The sequence below is a fragment of the Diorhabda carinulata genome, chromosome 5 (genome assembly GCF_026250575.1).
Source record: "Diorhabda carinulata isolate Delta chromosome 5, icDioCari1.1, whole genome shotgun sequence".
Classification (NCBI taxonomy): domain Eukaryota; kingdom Metazoa; phylum Arthropoda; class Insecta; order Coleoptera; family Chrysomelidae; genus Diorhabda; species Diorhabda carinulata.
In genome coordinates, this window is record NC_079464.1 from 11,985,344 (window position 1) to 12,007,521 (window position 22,178).

Genomic DNA, 22,178 nt, shown 5'->3' on the forward strand with positions numbered 1-22,178 from the left:
AAGCTGTTAAGGTACGTTAAACTAAATAGAAAGTATTCCAGACTTTCACTGTTTTTTTTTCGTATATACGTATTTGAATTTGTCAATTTAAAATTTTCCCAAAGAAAATTTGTTATTTTTAACTTTATATATCTTTAAAAATATTATAATTGTTGAAGGTAGTTATCTTTCAGTTATCAGCTATAAAAATTATTCTACATTAATCCAATGTATTCACTCAATACTCAACTTATTCACTTAAGTTCATATTTGTTGTTTGTGCATTTTACATTTGTCTACTATAGCTGGAATCTCATTGTAGTGCAAATAATTTTTCAGTTCTTATATACAGTTATATCTGTTTGTTGTAGATTTTGCAACGCTATATTACTTACTTTACAGGGGTTTCAATTATTCATTTCATTTTGTTGCATTCCTAAAAACCTTGACCTATGTCTGAACTTTTGTAGATAAATATTCTAGTTCCAATAATTGATAATTTAAACTTTTTATTATTATAATGATAGACAATAAAATGCCATGGAGGTCTTTTTGTAGAAATATAAAATAGGAATAATCCGCCATGCATTGATTTGCTATAGCTCAAAGAAATTTAACGTTTTGATAAAACCTTCTAGGTAGTTTGACTTTTTCCAATATATCAAACCACTATCATCATATTTTAATGAATTTAAATCTTGATCTTTATACATTATATGTCATTTTTTTAGGTACATGTCAGCAGAGCGATCATACCAATTCTAGCCAATTGTTGGTGCCTATGATTCTCTTGGTCATCATTTCTTTGGCCTTAGTGGTAGTTATAAGATGATGAAAAATGATCGTCCTTCACACCTTATCCGAATATTAAGTGTTTTTGCACCTTTTGAAAAAGAACAGCTAGACACTAGTTAGTGGATTTTTTGTATTTTTTATTTCAGAAATGGTACATTTCATAGGCCAGTCTAAAGATAGTTAGGAACAGAAAAACGGGATCAATTAATATAAGACTCACATTTTCATACTTCTCATTTAATATTAGGTGCAATAAAAATATTGTAAAGTATGATATACTATTTAAAGTAATTATCCTATTTTTCATTTTATACTTTCGTGGACTGGCCTATTAGTGGAAATATTGCGTCTGTGAAAGAATATACGAGTTTTTTGATGTTGCTCTTTGTTGTTAAGAGATTAGGTATTGTTTTAGATAAATAAAAAGGGCCTAAAATATAACAAATGTCGGAAGTAATATTTCCACTTGCTGCAAACAATTTTTTTTTCTTTTAATTGATACAGAGACTACAATAATCTAGAATACACGAACATATATTTACTGCATCATATAATAAATAATTTCTGTATCTCTTAAATACAGAACAACAATGTTGCTTGATAAAAATTTCATGATTAATTTTAATATTCTTTCTTTGTCATATGTTAATCTTTTTTTCTCAATATCAATTTCTAATGAATTTGTTCTTCTTAGTTTCATTTTATATTAGCTTTCATTCTCCTCCATATTTAGTTATTTCAATAATGATTCATCATAGTCACTAGATTCCACGATTGTTTTCTCATTCTAATCTCATCTTTATTTGCTTGGTCTCTTCTGCTCCAATGAAACTTTAGTTTAAGTTTCTGTAGCATATAATTTAATAAGTTACATAATATATATTTATTTTTTCTTCTTAAGTGAAGAAAATTTTGAAACAAACACAGTAAATATATCGCCTATTCTAAAATATTTCTAAAAAGCTTTATGTATTGTAATTTTCCCCAGAATATCAGTTTCCAAATATTTTTAATTTCAAAATATAGAGATTCTCAAAAATACATACAGCTTTTTAAATTTCTCTGCGTAAGAAAAAAATGCTGCATCTATTGGAAGTGTAAACGGCTGTTTTGTGATTACTTGTTGGGGTATTTCAATATTTATTTTTTAATTAAAATTATTACATGTATAAGCTCATTTTTGATAATATGATCCTAAATGTATCTCATCTACTTTTGAAAAAACGTACAATAAATATTTTTTAATAAATTGAACTACAGTACAACGAAATAATTTGTTTAATTGCTATCTTGCCAATGAAAATGTGGATGAGAACAATGTCAATTTTTATTTTTTGTCAAATGTATACAAAATGATATCAATCCAGCGTTTTAATCAAATTATAAAAAATATTACATTCAATAAAATAAAGAATTGATGTAAAAATACGAATTTCCTTAGAAACCTGTAGTCATCGCGAACGGTCAGAATGATCAAAACGTGGCGACAATTCAAATAGTAGCGACAGATCAAATTACTTTTTAAAATCAGCCGTTGTAAATCATGATGTAAAGACTAAAAGGTATGCTCTTCCCGAGGGCTCATTTTCGACTTGTTCTGCGCATCTCTCAAGAGCCAATGAGAATTCATAGCACACCTTGTAGTCTTTACATCATGGTTGTAATAGAGTAGCAGTTATTTTATCAAAAACGTAACCATATACTCACGGGAATCCTTCAATCCAAATTTCTCATTTTTACCATTTTATTAGCCTACTGCGCTCAAGATGTACATTTAATAACTGTACTCTATAACGCCCGGGCCATTTTACGTGAGTAGAACGAGAATATCAGCAGTTGTAGAGGATGTTTCGAGAGTTTATTGTTATATAAGGAATATATGTATCGATAATTGGTTTTTTAATTACAAGTTTTTTCTTTTATTCATCGACCAATTAATGTTACAACTTCAAATGAACATACTTTAGTCCTATATTACTTTTTACATCTTCTTCTGTATTATTTATCTTCGACCATTTCTTACAGAATGGTGTTAATTGATCTCTTTCGATTTTTTGTTATTAGTTCATAACCATATAAATATTTCAATATTCCTTCAAATAATTGATATGTCTTCTTTCTGGACATATCTTTTTCAAGGGTTTTTTGTTTACTAGATGAACTTCAAACTCAAATATCCATTAATTGTTAATTATTATACAATGGTCCCAATATTGTCTCATTCTCTCTATTTCGGAAACAAATATTGTATTTTTTTTAAATCTATCAACAGTCCGTCTAATTTCTGCATTTCATTTTAGCCGTGGTGATCTCAGCGTGAGACATACTGTGATTTGACTTTCCATGGTTCGTGCTACGGGTTCACTTCTAGATTAAATGTTCCTGGGGCGATACGAAAATATATCAGCGAACGTGTAGACGATAAACGTGTATTATAAAATGACGTAGATCAGATTTTTACACAAAACCACTAGGAAGGGCAATGACGTCACGAACATAAGCGATGACGTCACGAACATAACCTAGAAATTCTTTCACATTGTTTGAGCAATTCTGAGTTAGTTGATTCTTATTTCTATTGTCATAAATCGTTAGATTCCACCGGCGTTATATGGTCCTTACTTAGCTTCGTAGATATAGATAACAGAATTTGATCTGTATAATTGTCAATGCTAGTACTTTGGGTAGATTATTTTCTAGTGGAACAGATTTCACGGTTGAAATATTAAATTTACATACTTGGAGTGATTCAAAAATCAACATAGCAGATTAAAAATTCTTTCATTTTATTTTGGTATCATTGTGTATATATTTTGCAGCAATATAATTACAATACACAGGGTGTTTAATTATTATATCACCTTAACAATAATTTTTTATTTGATCAGCTAAGCACACTCTATTCTAGTTAAAAGGTAGCTTTTATAGTTTGGATTTGAATGTAAATAAAAACTGTGATTTTAAAGAAGCAGAAGCAGCTATTTTTAAAATTAATTATGTATTTGCAAGAATGTTTATCGATTTTTAATTCAAAACATAGGGCTTGGATGTCTAAACGAACTGTCATTGACCATTGTTACGATATTATAAAAAATTATAAAGATATTTTATACTGTAAACGTAAGAAATGACTTTGTTTACTGTGGTTCATCAAGGGCGGATATTACAAACGGATATCTGACCTTCGAGAACCAATGTACAATGTGAACTGCTTATAATATCAATTTTTGAATTTTTTTCTATTGTATACATATAGATGTTGCCTCCCTTATACACTTATAGGATTTATTCTAAATATATCTGAAAAACAACATGTTGTCTCTTAGAAGAAAAAAAAATACCAAATATTTAGGTAAGCATTTTGTACTAAAACGTCAGTATTGTCATTTACAATAGTATAAAAATTTTATATATATTTGGTACTGATATTGCCAAAAATCTTGTATAAATTGGGTAAGTTCGAGTTAGTCAACATCCCACTTTAAGGCACTATATCAACCAAAAATTAGTTAATTTGTTTTCAAATTTGGGAATTGACTAATGTAATCGATGGGTATACAAGGAAATAAGAGGAGATGAAATATTTTAAAAATTTGTAAAGAATGTACATATTTGATAGTGGCAGATTAGAAATATAAGAATGTTGAAAAGAGGGAAGATATTTGGAATTTTTTGCAAAAAAAACTAAACATACCTACTTCTCAAAGGATCGCTAACACATACTCTTGTTATTTTATATATTTTGCTTTCATAGTTACTAGTTACGTACTTACCTTTCTAGATTAGTGTTCACTGACATCAAACAAAAGTTCCAAAAATATTCTAACTATAGAAGAAAACAATACCAAGTAAATACAGTGTCATTATTATTAAATAACATTTAGCTTCACCACAGTTAATTACTTTGGTATTCTTACCTTAATAACTATAAAAACAGAAAGGAATAATAAAAGAGAAAATAACTGACATTTTGTTGTTAGATATAAAATACTATTATATGCAAATGATATATGTTAAATGCATTAAAATCATGAACGATGTCAAAAAAGATGAGAGTAAACTGGAAATATGGAAAAAAAATTCTCAGAAAAATATATAGCGGTGTCAAAGCGAGAAGATGTTTGAATGGATAACTAATAATGTAAAAGAAGACGAAAATAACACAAATCGTTAGTGCACAAAGACCAAGATGGTTAGGACACATTGCCAGATTTCCTCAGCAGAGAATTGTGAGGATGGTGCTGAAGGGAGGATAAATGAAGGGAGAGTAGCAGTGGAGAATGACATTGTGTAAAAAAAATTTCAAATTATGCAAAGGTATAGGCAAGTAAAATTGGGAAATAACAGATTAAAATGGGAACGGAAGTAGAAAGAACATACAAATACATAAAAATAATTAGATTATGGAAATTTGAAAAGCATAAGAATAAAATTACTATTCAGAATAATATAAGTTAATGAATTAAACAAATAAAATTAATTATATAGAGATTCTCAACATTATATGGAATCAGAAGTAATCAACAATAAGACTGATAAGAAAAAAATAATAATGGACAAATAAAAATAAACAAACACAAATAGAAAGAGAAATGGCTTTATATAAAAACATTTGAAACGACGTCTTTTTATTTGTAAAAATAAAAAGAAAAGATTAAGTGAATATATTTACATTTCCAAGAGCTGCAAATTCATACAGAGATAGAATAGAGTTTTTGAAAATATTACATAGGGTTATAAATATTAATTACCTTTGTTAAACAGTCAAATGGGTTTTTTTATATTTTATTGATAGTTATTCTAAATTAAACTTTCCCTAAAACTTCAGAATCCTTTGAAAGTGAGTATATTTAATTTTCGTTGCTAATTGTTTAGTGTACCTACTGCATATTTTTTTATTATATAATATCACGTTTTTTCTTACACACCGCCAATCTTTTTGTGTAAAATAATGTTTATAAGTATAATCTAGCTACGATTTAAAAAACACATTTAATAACTTATTACAATACAACATTGATAAGCTGTTAATAAATGTGTTTTTATCCTTTTTGTATATTATTGTATATATGTGTTAAATAAATGTTTTGATTTTACATATTTTTTTTGTAATATATAAATGTAAGGAAAAGACTGTGAGCCTAATATTACAACATTTTATTGATAACGCTAATAGGACAAGAAATTGAACTGCTAAATTGTCGGGTCAAATTAAGAAAGATATAACATATACTCACTTCCTAAAATCACTTATTTGATAGTATTTACTTTTCAATTTCACTCGTATTTTTAATATAATACACTAAGTTTGTGTATTCATGCTCATGAAATACAAATTACTTTCATTCATTATTTAAATCATGAAAAGAGTCTCTTAGAAATTAGAGCATTATAAAATCGTTATGAAAATTTTTGATATTATGAAATTGTTAATGGAATTTACAAAGTGCAATTTTTTTCACTTGTTGAATGAGAAATAAGTAACTAAAAGTACCATTGTAAAAAATATTAAATAATGATACTGTATGGCAATTGCAACGTAATATTCCATACATCAAGATTCTTTTCTATTCCAGAATTATTAGAAACAGTTTCAAATAAATGCAAGGCGTAGTGTGGACTAATGTAGACATGAGCGAAGTCGCTTCAACAATGCTCCTTTTCCTACCTTTTACGGATTTTTGAAAGGTACTAGGCCCCTCAGACACTCTTGAAAAGGTACGTCTTGCGATGCCCGCAAGGCTGTATGTGAAAGCCAACTTCATTTACAGTGATGCTATCATTCGCCAATTGCTAAATAACTGAGTAACGCCCAAAAGAAATGTTGATATGATTTTAAAAAATTATACAATACTCTTTTGATCAGAATTCTTCAAAAAAGAAATTTATAAAGGGTAAATTCACAATAGAAACATTAATATAAATTCTTCTGCACTATGGTAACAGATACAATCGTATCATGGATAATCAAATTTTTAATGCCTTAATAATAAATGTTTTTCTATCATTCACCAAATCTAATGAATATTAATAATTTCTTTATCTATTATATCAAATATAACAATCAGTGTAATAAAAACCCCGGCTGATAACATTGTATAGGAAAGTACTATGATATTTAGCTGTTCAAGTTTCTTGTGGCAAAAGGAAAATTTTTTCGAAAAACATCAACTTCTCTTGCACAATTTTTTCGAAAAGATTTCTGCAATTTTTTTTGGGAACTCGTTTTTATTGTAAAAATCTTTACTTCTCACGAACCATCTGATTTTTCCTAATTTTATTGCTTCAAGTTTAATCAGTGTAATAATTTTTTGAGTTTTTGCATTTTCCAAATAATAGTGTGTCCAATTTTGCTTATCATATTATGAGGGTTATAATTATTATATTTTGACTATGAAAAATAAATTATAATAAAATCCAAAGTGCTCTTCATTTTTAATACCAAAAACCTTCTTATTTTATGGGGAATACAATACATAACAAAATCGAAAATTATTACTTCTGTTTTTTATTAATATAAATTGAATTTGCATCTCTCAGTGATTATTTTATATATATATTGTTTATTTGGTAATCAAATGTGTTTAATAAGCCTTGTCCCAAAGCACGGAACATAAGTTGGAATCCATCAAATATTGCGATAAACAATATACCCCTGTTTACTTCTGAAGAGTTAAAAAAAATATGTAGTAAAATAAAAAAGCACCAGGACCGGATGGGAGGAAGCGAGACTAGTATTACTAGAGAAGTCTCAAAAATCAGTAACAAATACAACATCCTACAGACCTCTGTGTTTGCTTGACTGTATAGGAAAGCTTCTTGAACATCTTATGAAGGCATGACTTATCGAGGAAATAACGAACCTGGTAGAATTTTCCAAAATACTCGACTGGACGGAAATATCACATGTAAATCAAATGACCAAGTACCACAAGAATCCATCGTAGGTCCAACCCTGTGGGAGTCTATTGTCAAAATACTCAATCTGGAAATGCTGCATAAAGTCACTCTTATTGGTTATGCTGATGATGTTGTAGGAATGGACACCGAAACATCAGAAAAATTAATCTAGAATTCGAGGAAGAAATGACTGAAGCTGTTTTCATGGTCGACCATTGGACAGTTAGGCAAGTAACCATAGAAGTGAAGAACACAAGTGTATTAACTAAACCAGAAATAAGATACCTTGCAGTCTGCATAAACCAGGAAATTTCTGTAAAAGAATATTTTTTGAACCCATACAAAAAAGATGAGGTATCTGCGATGGCCTTCAGCCGCCAAATCTCAATGGTCCTACTTCTGTAAAACGAAAACTCCTGAGTACGGTCACTAGTCATTAGCTTCTGAAGCACATTTTGAACAGTATCAACACAAGCCACAAATCCCTATCAGAGTATATGAACGAAGATGACAGCTTCTCAAAGACTTAGGGAAGTTTAATGTAAACCTTTAAATTTTCACACATGTAACGGCTGTGTAAAGAGCATACTGCATTTTTTTGTGTTACAGAAACTTCTTTATACTTCTTACAAGAGAAATCACAATATCTAGGATATATGACACAACTCCGTCTTGCATTTACGTTACTTATAAAAAATGCTTAATATTTATATATTCTGTATTGCTAGACAAAAGCTCTTCGAACAACATTAAGTGTTTATGAAAATCAGTTAAGTAGAAATGGGCTTACAGGTATGTTTTTATAAAAAGGGATCCACGCTCCCCCACCTCTTATATGAAGACATAGACCTAATGAAAAAAGCGCAAAATTTGTTGAAGAATTCGATTATCGTGTATAAAGTGCCACTTAGTTGGGTAAATTTCAAATTCTGCTTCCTTAATTTCATATTTTCAAATACGCCTTCTAATTGGAGAAACTGAAATTCTGAAAATAATTTTCACGTGTTTTCTCGTGTCCGTCTCTTTTATTATATAATTTTTTGCTCCTGGAGAGTAATATAATCTATTCCTGAGATATGGTTGATGGCCGTTCTTAGTTGATCACCTGGTACATGTTGTATTTTATGTCTTTTTTTTTATAAATATATGATGTTGATCCTACATGGGTAATCTTGTGTAAAATTAGAGGCCATATGAAAATTTGGTGAGAAGAAGAAATTAACCTATAAGTTTAATTATTTTAAGTAATAAGCAGTAGTAATTGTTTTTATTTATGTAATTTGTTTTTTGGTACAACTGTGAAAAAAAAATGAATTGTGAAGGTGTTCCTATTTGTACGTTATCAGTAAAAAGCTGTCCATATATGCAATTGATAGAATTATTCACAAATTTGTATCAAATAAAACCAAAGTTTTTTGTACGTGTTCCTGGAAGGTAATTTCATTTCAACTAATGTATTTCTGTACATGTAGGTACTTGTATTTACATTAACATAATATTAAAAAAAAGAAAAATACAATTTCCAAAGATTAAATAAAAGTTTTCTCGTTTAGGAATCTATGATGTTATCGAAAATAATACAGCATACGTGGATATATTGATAATTATTATCTAACGAATGAATGTTTGAATTATTGAATGAATTAACTTGTAATTTTTATTTAAAGACTAAGTGGATGTCGTTGCGACATATCTTCAATTAATTTTTTTTCTGAAAAATCTACAGTTAGTTTTTCTTGAACAAGGACTTTTTGAAAATACTTGTATCTGAGTCTATACTTGTTAGAACAATATTAGAAAAGACATCACTGTATTTTATATAATTAAAAGGATTTTTGATAGCTAAATTTCCAGAAATTGAAACTTAGAGATGTTTCAACCTTCACTGATAATTTTTACATAGAAGTTCAGATATTACTAGGTAGTTCAATAAACAAAAGTCCCATCTTTTCTTTGTAGATTTGTCAACTTAATACAATGTGTTCATGAAATAAAGGTAACTTGCTAATCTTTTGATTTAGAAGAGGGATGTGAAAAATTTTAAGTAGTTTCTTCAAATAATTCAGGCCATCTGCAAAACTCAATTAGATGTACCTACAAAGGGTGCACTGTTACTCCAAGATAGCCTATTAATATATCTTTTCAAATGGTATATTCTTTACATATTTTCAGTTTTTCATAATCTACTTAAATTATAAATTCAACTGTTCATTGCCACATAATTCCAACTTATCTCACAGTTTTTGGAAAAAAAAAATAATTTATGGATACATTTTTCTCAAAAGACCAAATAATTTTGTTTAATGTAATGTTCTAATTTTTTTATTTGACATTATCCAAGTTATTTACAAACAACTGATTTGGAATTAAGTGAATGCTTTTAAAGTATTCTATTTTATGAATATCTAGTACTTATTGCCTTGTATACAATAATTTTAGATAACCCTAGAAGAATAGGATGAACCAGAAAACTGAGCACACTTTAGTGTGCATCTTTAAATCCATTTGGCTTTGAAATTTGAATTAATTTATAGCATCAACACTACTAAAACCAAATATTAAAATTGATATCATTTCTCAATACAGGATCTTTTTGATTTTTTACCACATCTAAATACTTGAGTCTGAAACATTGGTTTTCAAAGGCATTCATGTTGTATGTTTCAATACAATAGAAATTGAGAGTTTGATCTATAGTCATGAATCAAAAGCAAATCGATAAAACTTTTTGCCTTTTTTTGTCTAGCAACTATTGAGTTGACAATATGTGCGTTTTAATATATTCTTTTAAACATATGATACACAACGAAACAGTTGTTCAACTAAAAGTTGTATGTATGCGCTAGCCTTTAGGTGGTTTGTGACGATATTTTCTTATTAGTCAGTTTGATTCAATTACTACACTTCTTTTATAAGAAGACAAGAAAAATATTCTATAAATCTAAAAAGGTCTCTTTAGACAACTACCTCCATCTATATTGTTTCTTAGTAGTGTTATATTTTTCAATACTCTTTAATAAAACATTTTCTAGCGCTGACCAATTAATAAGACCAAGTGTCTTCTTATGACCAATCTCTTATTATTCAGATGGTAGAATTAGTGAATCGAAATTTTTTATATAAGGCGCTAAGATCTCTGAGCTCAATATCAATTTCTACTTTTAGGGTGAACTTAATAGGAGAACATATAGACTATTGCGGATATTCGGTATGCCCAATGGCATTAGATCAAGATGTTTTATTGGCTGTTTCTATAGATACTGATAAGATGTTACATTTACATAATACTGATCCAAAATTTGAGAATTATGTATGTTCTATTGATAACATAGAGTAAGTTTTTTGGTAGTTTTTTAAGATTTGTTTCCCTTAGGGCCTCTTTATATATTGGTTTCCATGTTACAGCTTAATTTTAAGTTGACATTTATTTCAGGATTAATATTAAGGAAAAAGTGCCTCATTGGTATCAGTATTATCTTTGTGGTGTCAAAGGTATCTTAGATATTTTGCCGAATGATGTAAATTTAACAGGAATGAAAGTTGTAGTTAGCGGTAATGTACCACAAAGTGCTGGACTTTCTAGTAGCAGCGCTTTGGTTAGCGCAGCCGCTTTGGCAACAGCTCATTCTCACAAGGTGAGTGTGTTTTTTAATTTATCGAGAGCATCATTTGTGATTTAAACTGTGTACAAATTTAATATCCGTATGATTCTTTAACATATTAATTATATAAAACAATTTTAGTGTAGAATGTTTTTTTAGATTATGCTCAGGGTTTTTCATTACAATTTGACCATCATGTTAATTAGTAAATAAGAGATTCAGAGCGTAACAGAATATGATCTACAATTTATTTCCTTGATTTACATAAACTTCATGAAGACTTTTCGTCGACTTTATTAATTTCTCATGTGTATTGAGCTAACAGTGCCTCATTAACAGATCCACGACAGCTTCACAGGATTATTGTTTTGGCAGGTCAGACGTGAATTATGATGATTGTTCTATAATAAACTGTTTTTTTTATATGAAGAATTGCTCCACCATAAACATCTTTTAATTTGTTCCTTATAGTGGTGGTTTTCCGCTTGGAAAATTATGGCGTTCTTACTGAGACTGCTCTTAGTTGTTGTAGTGTATGGTTTTCAGGAAAACCTTAAAACTGATCCAGGATTTTTTCTTTTTATTACTTAGTAACTCCACAAAAATATCACAATTCATCATTTTTTTTTATTTGAGTGCCAATGAAGATTCTAGCTTTAATTTGCGCTTCTGAGAACTTTGGAAAAAAAACTTTTCAAATATTTCATTCATGATTAAGAGCGTCCACAAATTGTTTAATAAGACCAAATTTAATATGCAATGGTGGCTTCAATATAGTTTTGAGCTCGATAATTGCTGGGCACTGTTTTTATCGGTAGTGATCATTTCTATTATCCAACAGGCATAGATAAAGGGAGTTTTTAGTAGTATAACCACCTTACATTCCTGTCAAAAAATACACCATCTTGAAATCACCAAAATTTCCCACTCTTATTCCATATATTTAATTGCTGTTTATAGCATCTTTGGGATGTACGTTATGTGCTAATGGAATCGATGGAAATTTGCTTACAATGTGAAGTAGAGCAGCTATCAGACTTTTGGTTGAACTGTCAATAAAAAGACATTATTTAGATGTATGACATGGAATACCGATTTCTTCGAATAGACCTTTCACGTCATGGCAAAAACATATATTCGAACATCAGATTTAATTGCATTCCATTGTTTCAACTTGCGATTCGAGTAACTTGGCTTTATTATTTGGAAGATTTAAGTCTCTTATTAAGTCATTGAGATCTTGAAAGTGGATGAGGTGTGGTATTTTTGATTTAGATTCAAAAACCAATTCAAGGATTTTCTTCTTCATATAGTATTGGAGCAGATGTGGATTGTAGGTCGTATTCTAGGAATTTTCACCTCTGAGTGGATTTGCAATACAAAAATCAGTGTAATGATCACTGGGTTCCCTCCAAATTCTCGTCATTTTAAACTTTATTGCTCTTTTCTAACCTTGGTGCCAACCTACAATAAAACGTAATGTAACCTAAACCTAGTTTATGTTATACATGTAGAGGCCATTTGTTCCAAATATACACGACGAAAAAAGAAGCAGTAAAAGCGGATTTATACAGCTAACGTTACGTATATTATTCAACATATCGAATAAGATCGTACTAAAAATTTAAAAAAACACTGTGTATATGTCGTCGAATCGATTATAATGATTAACCTTTGGATTCTTTGAAATTGAATACCAATAACATATCCGGTATGCTGCTTGGTAGATACTTGAGACAAGCTCCTTGTTCTCTTATTAAACTTTCTATACTTGAGGACATCATGTATACGATGTTTTGTAGAAGGTCTCGCATACTTTCGTCGAAATCGCCCTCCGGATCGTATTCCGGATAAATTTCTTTACATGGAATTCTACTTCTGGCGATGAATTTCATGAAATATTGTAGACACATAATCGTTTTGAATATTAGGTATTGATTGGTAAGTTAAAGTAAGCGAATCTTCGAAATGTACTTAACTCATACTTTTTCTCTCTCACTTTAATAAATTGGCCGCAAATACAGGGTGGCGCAATAGTACGTGCATTTATTAAGTATAGAATAAAAAAATAAATACAAAAGGTATTTATGAAATATAAGATATGATGGTTAGGTAATTGAATGAAGTTTATTTTTTAAAAATAACTTCATCTAAATGATGGCCCTCTCGAAGATTTGTGAAAACTCTTGTCAATAAATCTGGGATGATTGTTGCCATTTCCTGGCGGATATTTTCCTTCATCTGACTGATGCCCCTCGGATTGTTTATGTAAACTTAATGTTTGAGGTATCCCCACAGAAAAAAATCAAGAGGCGCCAAGACAGGGCTACGTGGGGGCCAAGGGAATCACCTCTTTTGGAAATTAGTCTTGCAGGAAACATCCGTATAATATTTCCATTTTCATTTCATTTTTCATAATTCCTTTGCTTGAGATTGCTCCCAAACCGTTACTTTCGGATTATGCAGTGGTTTTTGATGTCTGAATATGTCTTCCACCTCACATTCGTGTCTTATGTCTGTGTTTCTCTTTCTGTCTCTTAGATTGTACTTGCATATATTTCTGAGTATTTTCATTTCTGTTGTTCGTTCTTTTGTTGTCCGCTCTATAGCACATGTCAATATGGTACTAACGCAGGTTTTGTATATTTTAACTTTTGCCCTTTTGTTCATACTGGTATTGTTCGAGATAATGTTGTTTGCTTGTCCTTTTACTTCATTTATTCTGTTCTGGTCTGCGTTTATTTTTATGCCCAGGTAGTCAAATGACATTACCTGGGTAATTATTAATAATTGGGACTCTAGGCAAAAATTGTTTCAAAAAATTTTTCACGCATTTGGGGTTGTTTCTGATGGTACAGATAGTAAATTTAAGGTGGGGGAGACATATTATTTCGATTATTTTAGACATTACATATAAATCAATGAAACCTAACCTAACCAAGATGGTAATTATTTAAAATTGGTTAGGTTATCGAAACAATATATCTGGAAGTGACAAGCAGACTGATAAAATCATGTCATAAACTGCATCGATATTTTCGGGGACTCACAGAGAAACTGGCCTTCCCGATCGGTCATAATCTTCAATGGAAAATTTACCTGTTTTGAAGCTTGCAGTCCAATTTTTCTCGGTCACATACAAAGGACATTGATCACCAAGGGTATTAAGCATATCTTCGTAAATCTGCTTACCTCTTAACCCTTTTAAATACAGATACTTGATGATGGCTCGATACTCTAATTTTTCGATTTTCACAATTTCGGTTGACATCTTCTTTCTTTCAATTTATTGCGTAACTCTGGTTTACTTTTTTGACGTCAAACTTTACACTGACACTTCTAATAAGTTATTTTTCGTTGTTATGTTTTTTATATTTTATATATTTTTATATTTTGTTTGCATAGAATTGGTCTAGGCTAACTAGATATCAATACATCCTCGTAATTGTCTTTCCTATTATTTTTTTGATAATCAAAACAAGGTTTATAAAACTGTGGGACCCTCCCGAAGCCCTGTATTATTCAGTGAATAAGTGACTTCATGAGCTCCATTGCTAGATCTCGTATATATCTAGGTATCTAGTTACTAGAGGATTACTTCGAAATTAAAGGTACAAGATGAAGGAGTTGATCCAACTAACATCTAACATATGATAGAATATTGCAAAGGGCCATCTTCTGGTTCTTCGACTGGAGTAATATATCGCACATTTCATGTCTAGCAAGTCCACTCTGCTCTCATTTTATTGGTTTGTGTTTTCTGTCCAATTTCAATACTGTGATGCATTGATGACACCAATATTACTAAATTATTCTGTCTAGGCACAACAGGAATCAAAGTTGTATAGCCTGCAAATCCATATAGGGTTGACTCCAGTTTTCTGTTTCTTAGTGATCGATCTCCAATGGCATCAACACTCTCAAAACCATAAACAATAAAATATGATATGCAGTGCACGACGACTCACAGATTTTTTTGGGGGGTTAGAAGCTATCTTAATGTTCATCATTTTTGATTCTCTATACAATATTTTTCTATTTTTTTCCTACGAAATCTCCTTCCCCTTCTAAGCTCATGTCTAGGATAAAGGGTTTTTGAGGATGAAAAATCCAATGGCGATATCAGTTTTATCATCAAATTCCAATGATATGGATAAAAAAATTTTGGTTTTCGTCGTTTAAAAAATAGTAAGCTACTTCCGAACAAAAATCCAAATTTGGAGTAACTGATGAAAATTTTCATTATTTAATCGATTTTGAACAAAAATTTTTTTTCTCATACTTCACTTGAAGAATTTTCAGAAAATATTTTTTTTTCTTAACTATGACAATTTTGGCAAAATGGCTCCAAAATTGATATCCTCGTATAAAAATACGTCACGTTTTAATTTTTCCATTACAATGTCCATAATATTTGAATTTTATTCAAATTAAGTTTTCAAATTTTTTGTAAAATATACCCCTTGAAAAATTATATGCTCCACGTCTATGGAATATTAATGTAGAAATATACAGAATACGGAAGCTTAATGATGATATTGTCTGAAAAAAAATATATTCTTCTCATTTTACCCTTGAAAATAAAACGAAAAAAATTTTAAATAAGAATATGTATAATAACAATGCATATTCATGAGAATTCGGCTGAAAATTATGAAACGGGCCGAAAATTCATTGCATAGAATTTTTCAAATAAATATAGTTAAACAAGTCTTTCCAACGAATTTGGATACAGAAAATATACTTATAGATAATAATTCCCATTAAATTTCTCCAAAACTCCGGTTGTAGAAATTATACAAGGTGTAAATAGGGATACATTTTTTTTCTTAAAAATAAAACCAAAAAATTTAATAATATCTACATTTTTATAATTGGGGCGTTTTATTATTGGTGAATCGAAAGGAGATCTACAATAAAAAATATATATCTGCTCATTCGTGATTATACCAGGCGAGTTATAAAGCTTTGAATTTGAGCTTTTGGAATGGAATTCCACAATTCAAAATGAACATGGAGAAAAAACGTTTTGACTCCGATTTTCATCAAATTTTGCACATGGGGGTTAAATGATATGGGAATTCCAAAAAGTTGTCAATTTTCAGAAAAAATATTATGACGAGGGGAAAATTCGGAAAAATCCTTGAAAATTGGATTTTCGGAAAAACCACATGTCCGATTCAAAAACTGATACGTTTATGGAAATCTCTGATTATTTTTCACATACTTTTAATACGAACCCATATTTTCCATATTTTTGCGCAAAACCGAGAAATTTTCGGAATATTGTTGTCATCCCTGTGTATAAAAATGAATAAATCCAAAACTATGAAAGAGATCGATGTCTTTATGGCATCAATCGATTAACCTCTAACTTACTCAACAGTCTCATTGCAATTCTTCATTTCCATGCATACGCGTATTATAAAAGTGAAATTTGAGACAAACTTTTTTCAAAAAAATCCGCATAAAAATTGAAGGTTACAAATAACAATTAGCGGGAAACTGCTGGAGAGCTACTGAGCGGGATGAACCGTCGGGGATGCCAATCTCGAAGAGCCAAATTTCCTGTTCGGTCTCAGAGACCGGTGATACGGTTAAAGTGTTGATAGGAAACTAGACACAGTTAATGAGTTTGGCACATTAATAATGACTTTCATAGAAAACTTGTGGTGCTATAGAACATCTATTGGGTTATAATTTGCTATCATTTTTGTAAAAGGTTATTAGATTGGTTAATGACCTCTTACAATGACCAATGTACTTTTTATCACAATTTAAACAGAGAATTTCTAAAACTATGTTAGACAATTTATTAGTTAGTCTTTTATTTTAATCAAAAGGGATGAATATTGAGGATTTCACTGTACGCTATCTTAATATAATTATTAAATTAGAATACGCCACAATCTTCAATCAATTAATGTAACTAATTCTTAATGTGGTACTTTAACCATAAATTCTCTATGTTTAATCTATATAATTGAATGTATGTATACTCTACAATTTTATTTACATACCCTTTTATTGTTCAGTTATCTATATCCAAAGAAAAGATGGCAAATCTTTGTGCAGATTGTGAGCGTTATATAGGAACACAAGGAGGAGGTATGGATCAAGCTATTGCATTCTTAGCAAATGAAGGTAAGATAAATATACAGGGTGTTCCGGGACTTTATGTAAAAAATACGGAAGTGAGTAGATGACGTGAAAATAATGCGAAACATGAACAAATTTTCTCATGGTGTAGTTCACGGAATAAATAATTCTACACTACTGTCTAAAGCAGTCATGTCAAAGATGCGGGCCACTTTCGGCCCCTGGGCCGTACCAATAAGGCTCGCGATCGCAATGTGTCAAAGAAATAAGGATTGTGTTTTTTAGAGCTTTTAGACTTCATTCGATTTCTCTACGATTGTTTTAAATACTTGTACTCTCAAGTCTACGGATGTTTATAAGTAATTTCAAGGGCAGCGCGTTCCTAGACAAGCGAGATAAAAAGACAGTATCGCCATTTCTTAGCAGCAAGCGAAAACGATAGAATCTTTCACGCGCTTCGAGTCTAGACTAGAACCTTCTTTAACCATATAAAACGAGTGTGTCGGCGCGACGTGAGTCAGTAGAGTCGAGTAATCGAAGCGATACGGTTGGAGAAGGATTTTAATTGTTCTGCGAAGTAGTGATTGTTAAGGTATTGTGCATTTGTTTGTGTTGTGCGCGTGCGATATCCATAATTGTTGTGTCGAGCTCCATAACCGTTACGATTTTGGCATAATGTCACAAAAACGTTGATAGTGAGGACAGAGTTTTTCAGTCTAAGCGGAAAATTGCATATTTTTTCATAGAATGGAGAGGTAAACCACAATAAGAATCGATACCTTGTCATCCTTAAAATCTAAACTTCAAGGTCAACAATCGTTATTTACTAAAGCTAAGCGAAGATGCCCTGAAATCAAATTTTATTATTTCATTAGAAGTCGCGAAAAGATCAAAACCTTTTACTGATGGTGATTTTATTAAAGACTATGTTGAAAGTTGCCGATATTTCATTTCCATCTCAAAACTCAGAAACAAAGGGGGAGAAATTTTGTTTTTTATTACACCATTATTTTCACGTCATCCACTCACCCTCGAATTTGCATCAATTCACGAATCGCCTCGTAGCAAAATATTTCATATTATACCAGAATAGGTTTATATTCAAAAATATCCCCGTCATAAATAATTTTCTCAGATACCCGTAGCAACTTACCGTGGACTAGAGGAATGGAAGGTGGTTGAAATACGAGGGCCGTGTTTTTTTTTCAACCTCCGATCGCTCCGTGCAGACGCGAGCTGAAGAAAGCGCTGTAGGTGACTGCGAATATCTCGCACTACACACTCTGCTATTGTTGATATTCAGGCGTCAGCTGGCGTTGTGCTACAGCCACGTAACCATATTCGCCATTATTGTCCCAAGTGTAAATTGCGAAGTGTGATTCGTTTTCTACAGGCTGAAGGCAATAGTGCTGCAGAAACCCATCGGAAAATGTGTCGTGTGTATGGCGAAAACTTCATGAGTGATGCTGTTGTGCGTGAATGTACATGATGAAGGGGGCCAAGGATGCAAATCTGTCGTTTCGGATGACCTATTTCAACGAGTGGGTAGAATGGTTAAAGTAAACCGCAGATTCACCATTGTGTTGAAAAGCTTGTCCACAGATTTGACAAATGTTTCAATCTCTTTGGTGTACCAATCTTTTGGTAAGAAAATTATCGTTTTATACCAACTTGTCTTTTATTTTTAGCCTATCGGAGGCTGGAAAAATATTAATGAAGGGTTGTCGTTGAACTCATTTTGAAATTTTATTATCAATGTCGAACAATAAGAAAAAAACCAAATTACCGTATTGTTTATACAACAAAAAAACACTAAATTAAACAGGTTACAGTATTATTGAAAATAAAATATATTCCGTATTTTTCTCAAAAACTTGGATAAAAATGGTGTGACATTATTTTCGAATACATAAGGACTTTTCTATTTTATTAAAAGCGATAAAAGACAAAAAACCAACGTTTGGAAGCCCGTGATATGTCCTGTAAATTCTACACTGACCCAGTGATTTGCGCTGACGAACGTTCGTGTTAATGCACGAGGAAAGTGGAAGCCCATTCGGCGTAAATTTGTCCCTGGAAGGTTCACTATTATAAAGAGCATACTGCCCTTCGAAGCGTAATGAAGAATGGCTTAGTGAATACGGATATTTTATATTGCAAATCGTAATACTCTAAATCGCAGTAAATCTTGGATATAATATGAACGGTCTATTTGAGATCAATGTTTGCTGTACTCGAGATGCTTACTAAAATTTTTTATATAGGAATATTGTATACCTCTAAAAAATACATGTACCGATAATAAAAAGGTAAATCTGAAATACAAATTTAAACAAACATCAATTAAATTTTGTATAATGGGATGATGTAATCAATAGATTCAATATTCAAAGTGACCTTTGGACATTGAATCCTATGAATTTAAAGTTTTCACAAGAATTTATACAACTTAAAACCACCACAAATCTCAATTAATTATTTCCCAGACGATGAATACATATTCTGGCCATTTCGTGAAGTAGTCGATGATTACTAGAAAATACTTGTTCCCATTAGCCTGCTACATCCAATGCAGTTGTCTTCCAGGGTGCCTCAACATCGTACACTTTCAATGCACTCCTACTACTCGTATGTACTATCTTCAAGACATCAAGCACCTTCAAGGGCAGATCCAGGGTCTTGACAAAGGGAGGGTCATTAGTATTGGGACGAGTCATCCCCCAAAGACATGGCATTTTAAGCCTTTTACAAAATAAACATCGATTTTTAAAATCAAAAGTGGGATTGACCTGCAGTTGTTCTTCGGGTTCTGGTTCTTGCGATGGAGACTCGCTTCGTCGAGAAGCAATTGACGCTAGCCGTTGATTTCCATATTTTTTTTAGCACGAACTATGAACACTCACTGGATTAATATTTTGTAACATCTATTGATGCTCCACACGTCCTTTTTTCACGCTGTTAGCTATCCTATCCAATGACAGCTACGAATGCAACGACCCCCAAAATGACCCACATAAAAGGGGAACAACCTAACCTCCTTTTGTTTAAATATTTTTCAACTATCCACCCTTTTTATTATTGTACTTCAAAATTCATGAAATTATCTAGTTTATTACGAGCTGTTAAACTGAAGTTAATATCCAGGATGATCAATAGTTCATGCTTGTGGTAGTACTTACATAATGTTTCGTATTTATCGGTTCGTTAGAGAGTTTTATTGAGGGTATATCTGTGAAATTTTATAGTTCATTTTATTATGGGTTCTAAAACTATTTTAACGTGAATTACATTATCATATTGGATGTTAGTGTTCTATGATTCCGGTTTACAGTCTAACTATAACCTAAAGTCGTTGAAAGAAATAGTTTTTGTTTCCAAATGTTCTTAATTTTAGGTCTCTTCTGTTTTAGATAGAAAGAAAGATAAAATTTGACGTTTCGACTTTTCTTCAAGTCTTTATCAAAATATTTTCTTATTAAGAACTTTTAGAAACATAAATATATGAAAAAGTCTAATTGAACGATTAATGAAAAGCTGTCTATTACTTTTTCTTTTAAAACATAAAATCCTGACAGCTCAACAATTTGGTTTCTTACCTAATAAATGCACTAATGACGCTTTGTTTTCTATTCTCACTTAAAAATAAATTTTATACGGCTTCGGTTTTTTGTGATTTCGCTAAAGCCTTCGATTGTGTTGATCATAAAATTCTTATTAATAAACTTGGGTCCAGTTCTTTTTTTGATTTTCATCAATGATCTCACAGACCTACGAATCAATGGTCAATTCACTGGAGTGGTCCAGATATACCAGCTCTCATTCGACCATGGGCAATGATCCCATAACTATTAAATCCTGGTCTCATGCAAACGGTGCCTCTGTTTAAACACTGAAAAAACTCTAGTTTTATCCTATAAAGGAGCTTTAAAACCTCTAAAACTCAACAATGACTTATACGATCCTTAAATTCGATCAAATTTCTTGGTCTACATATTGACGGTGACCTTCAATGGGCTGTACATATAGAAATCCTGACGACAAAATTAACATCTGCTTGCTTTGCCATTAAATCTGTGACTGAACAGCTTGATTCTCGTACTGCTTTAACAACTTACTATTCGTACTGGAGTTCTTGTAGTTTGCACAATCTATCTTCAGATTACGAAAAAGAGCCATTCGTTGTATTTATGGTTTGAGTAGTAGAACGTATTGTCAATTCTATTAAAAAAAAATACAAAATTTTAACTGTTCCCGATCTATTCATTTTAGAATCTGTTTGTTTGATTCGCAAACACTTTCACAACTCAACTGAGAGACCTATGCATCCCTACCCTACTAGAAGAAAGAAGTTTTACATGACTATATTCTAATCTGGTGAAAAATTCCATTATCTTCAGTGCGAAAAAATTATTCAATTAGCTCGGTTCTGAAATAATAATGGCTTTTGATAATTTTAGAGATTTACAAAGGCATTTCTGCTTGAAAGATCTTATTATGTGGCTGAATTCTATAATTTACCACTCTAGAGACTGTAATAATTCTAAAATTATCTAGCTCGGTCCATATAATTGTAAAAATTTTCTAGTGACAATAAAGCTTATATTTCTATCTCTCTCTCTAGGAAATTTGAAGTTATGATGAGGGACTATATTGTTCATGAAATTGGTTTACGTTTATACATCCTAAAAAAGCAAATAGAACAATATTATTTTCGAATCTAAAAAATATTAACGGATAGTTGTCAATTAGATGTAATTTGTTATATACGTCTAGACCGTGTGGGATGGGAATTGTATATGATAA

At 30.9% G+C, this 22,178-nt stretch overlaps 2 protein-coding genes across 6 annotated transcripts in view; both read left to right on the top strand.

Moving 5' to 3' along the window:
- LOC130893694 (uncharacterized) overlaps window positions 1-7,196 on the top strand; it is a 700,192-nt gene extending 692,996 nt beyond the window's left edge. For both annotated transcript variants that reach the window (XM_057800002.1, XM_057800001.1), the window contains one exon: window positions 711-7,196. In XM_057800002.1, coding sequence (XP_057655985.1) covers window positions 711-811 — 101 coding nt within the window. In that variant the 3' untranslated portion in view covers window positions 812-7,196. The remainder of the gene's footprint in view (window positions 1-710) is intronic.
- A 1,650-nt stretch (window positions 7,197-8,846) lies between these two features.
- The window catches only part of LOC130893919 (N-acetylgalactosamine kinase), a 108,060-nt gene continuing 94,728 nt past the window's right edge, over window positions 8,847-22,178 (top strand). For 2 of the 4 annotated variants that reach the window (XR_009059266.1, XM_057800374.1), the window contains exons 1-4: window positions 8,847-9,108; window positions 10,840-11,007; window positions 11,108-11,309; window positions 17,312-17,420. Coding sequence is in view for 3 of the 4 variants with exons in the window: in XM_057800374.1 (XP_057656357.1) it covers window positions 8,984-9,108; window positions 10,840-11,007; window positions 11,108-11,309; window positions 17,312-17,420 (604 nt within the window). In the remaining variant the exon portion in view is untranslated. Of the gene's footprint in view, window positions 9,143-10,839; window positions 11,008-11,107; window positions 11,310-17,311; window positions 17,421-22,178 lie in introns of all 4 variants that reach the window. The other 2 variants (XM_057800375.1, XM_057800372.1) reach the window with 2 other exon arrangements.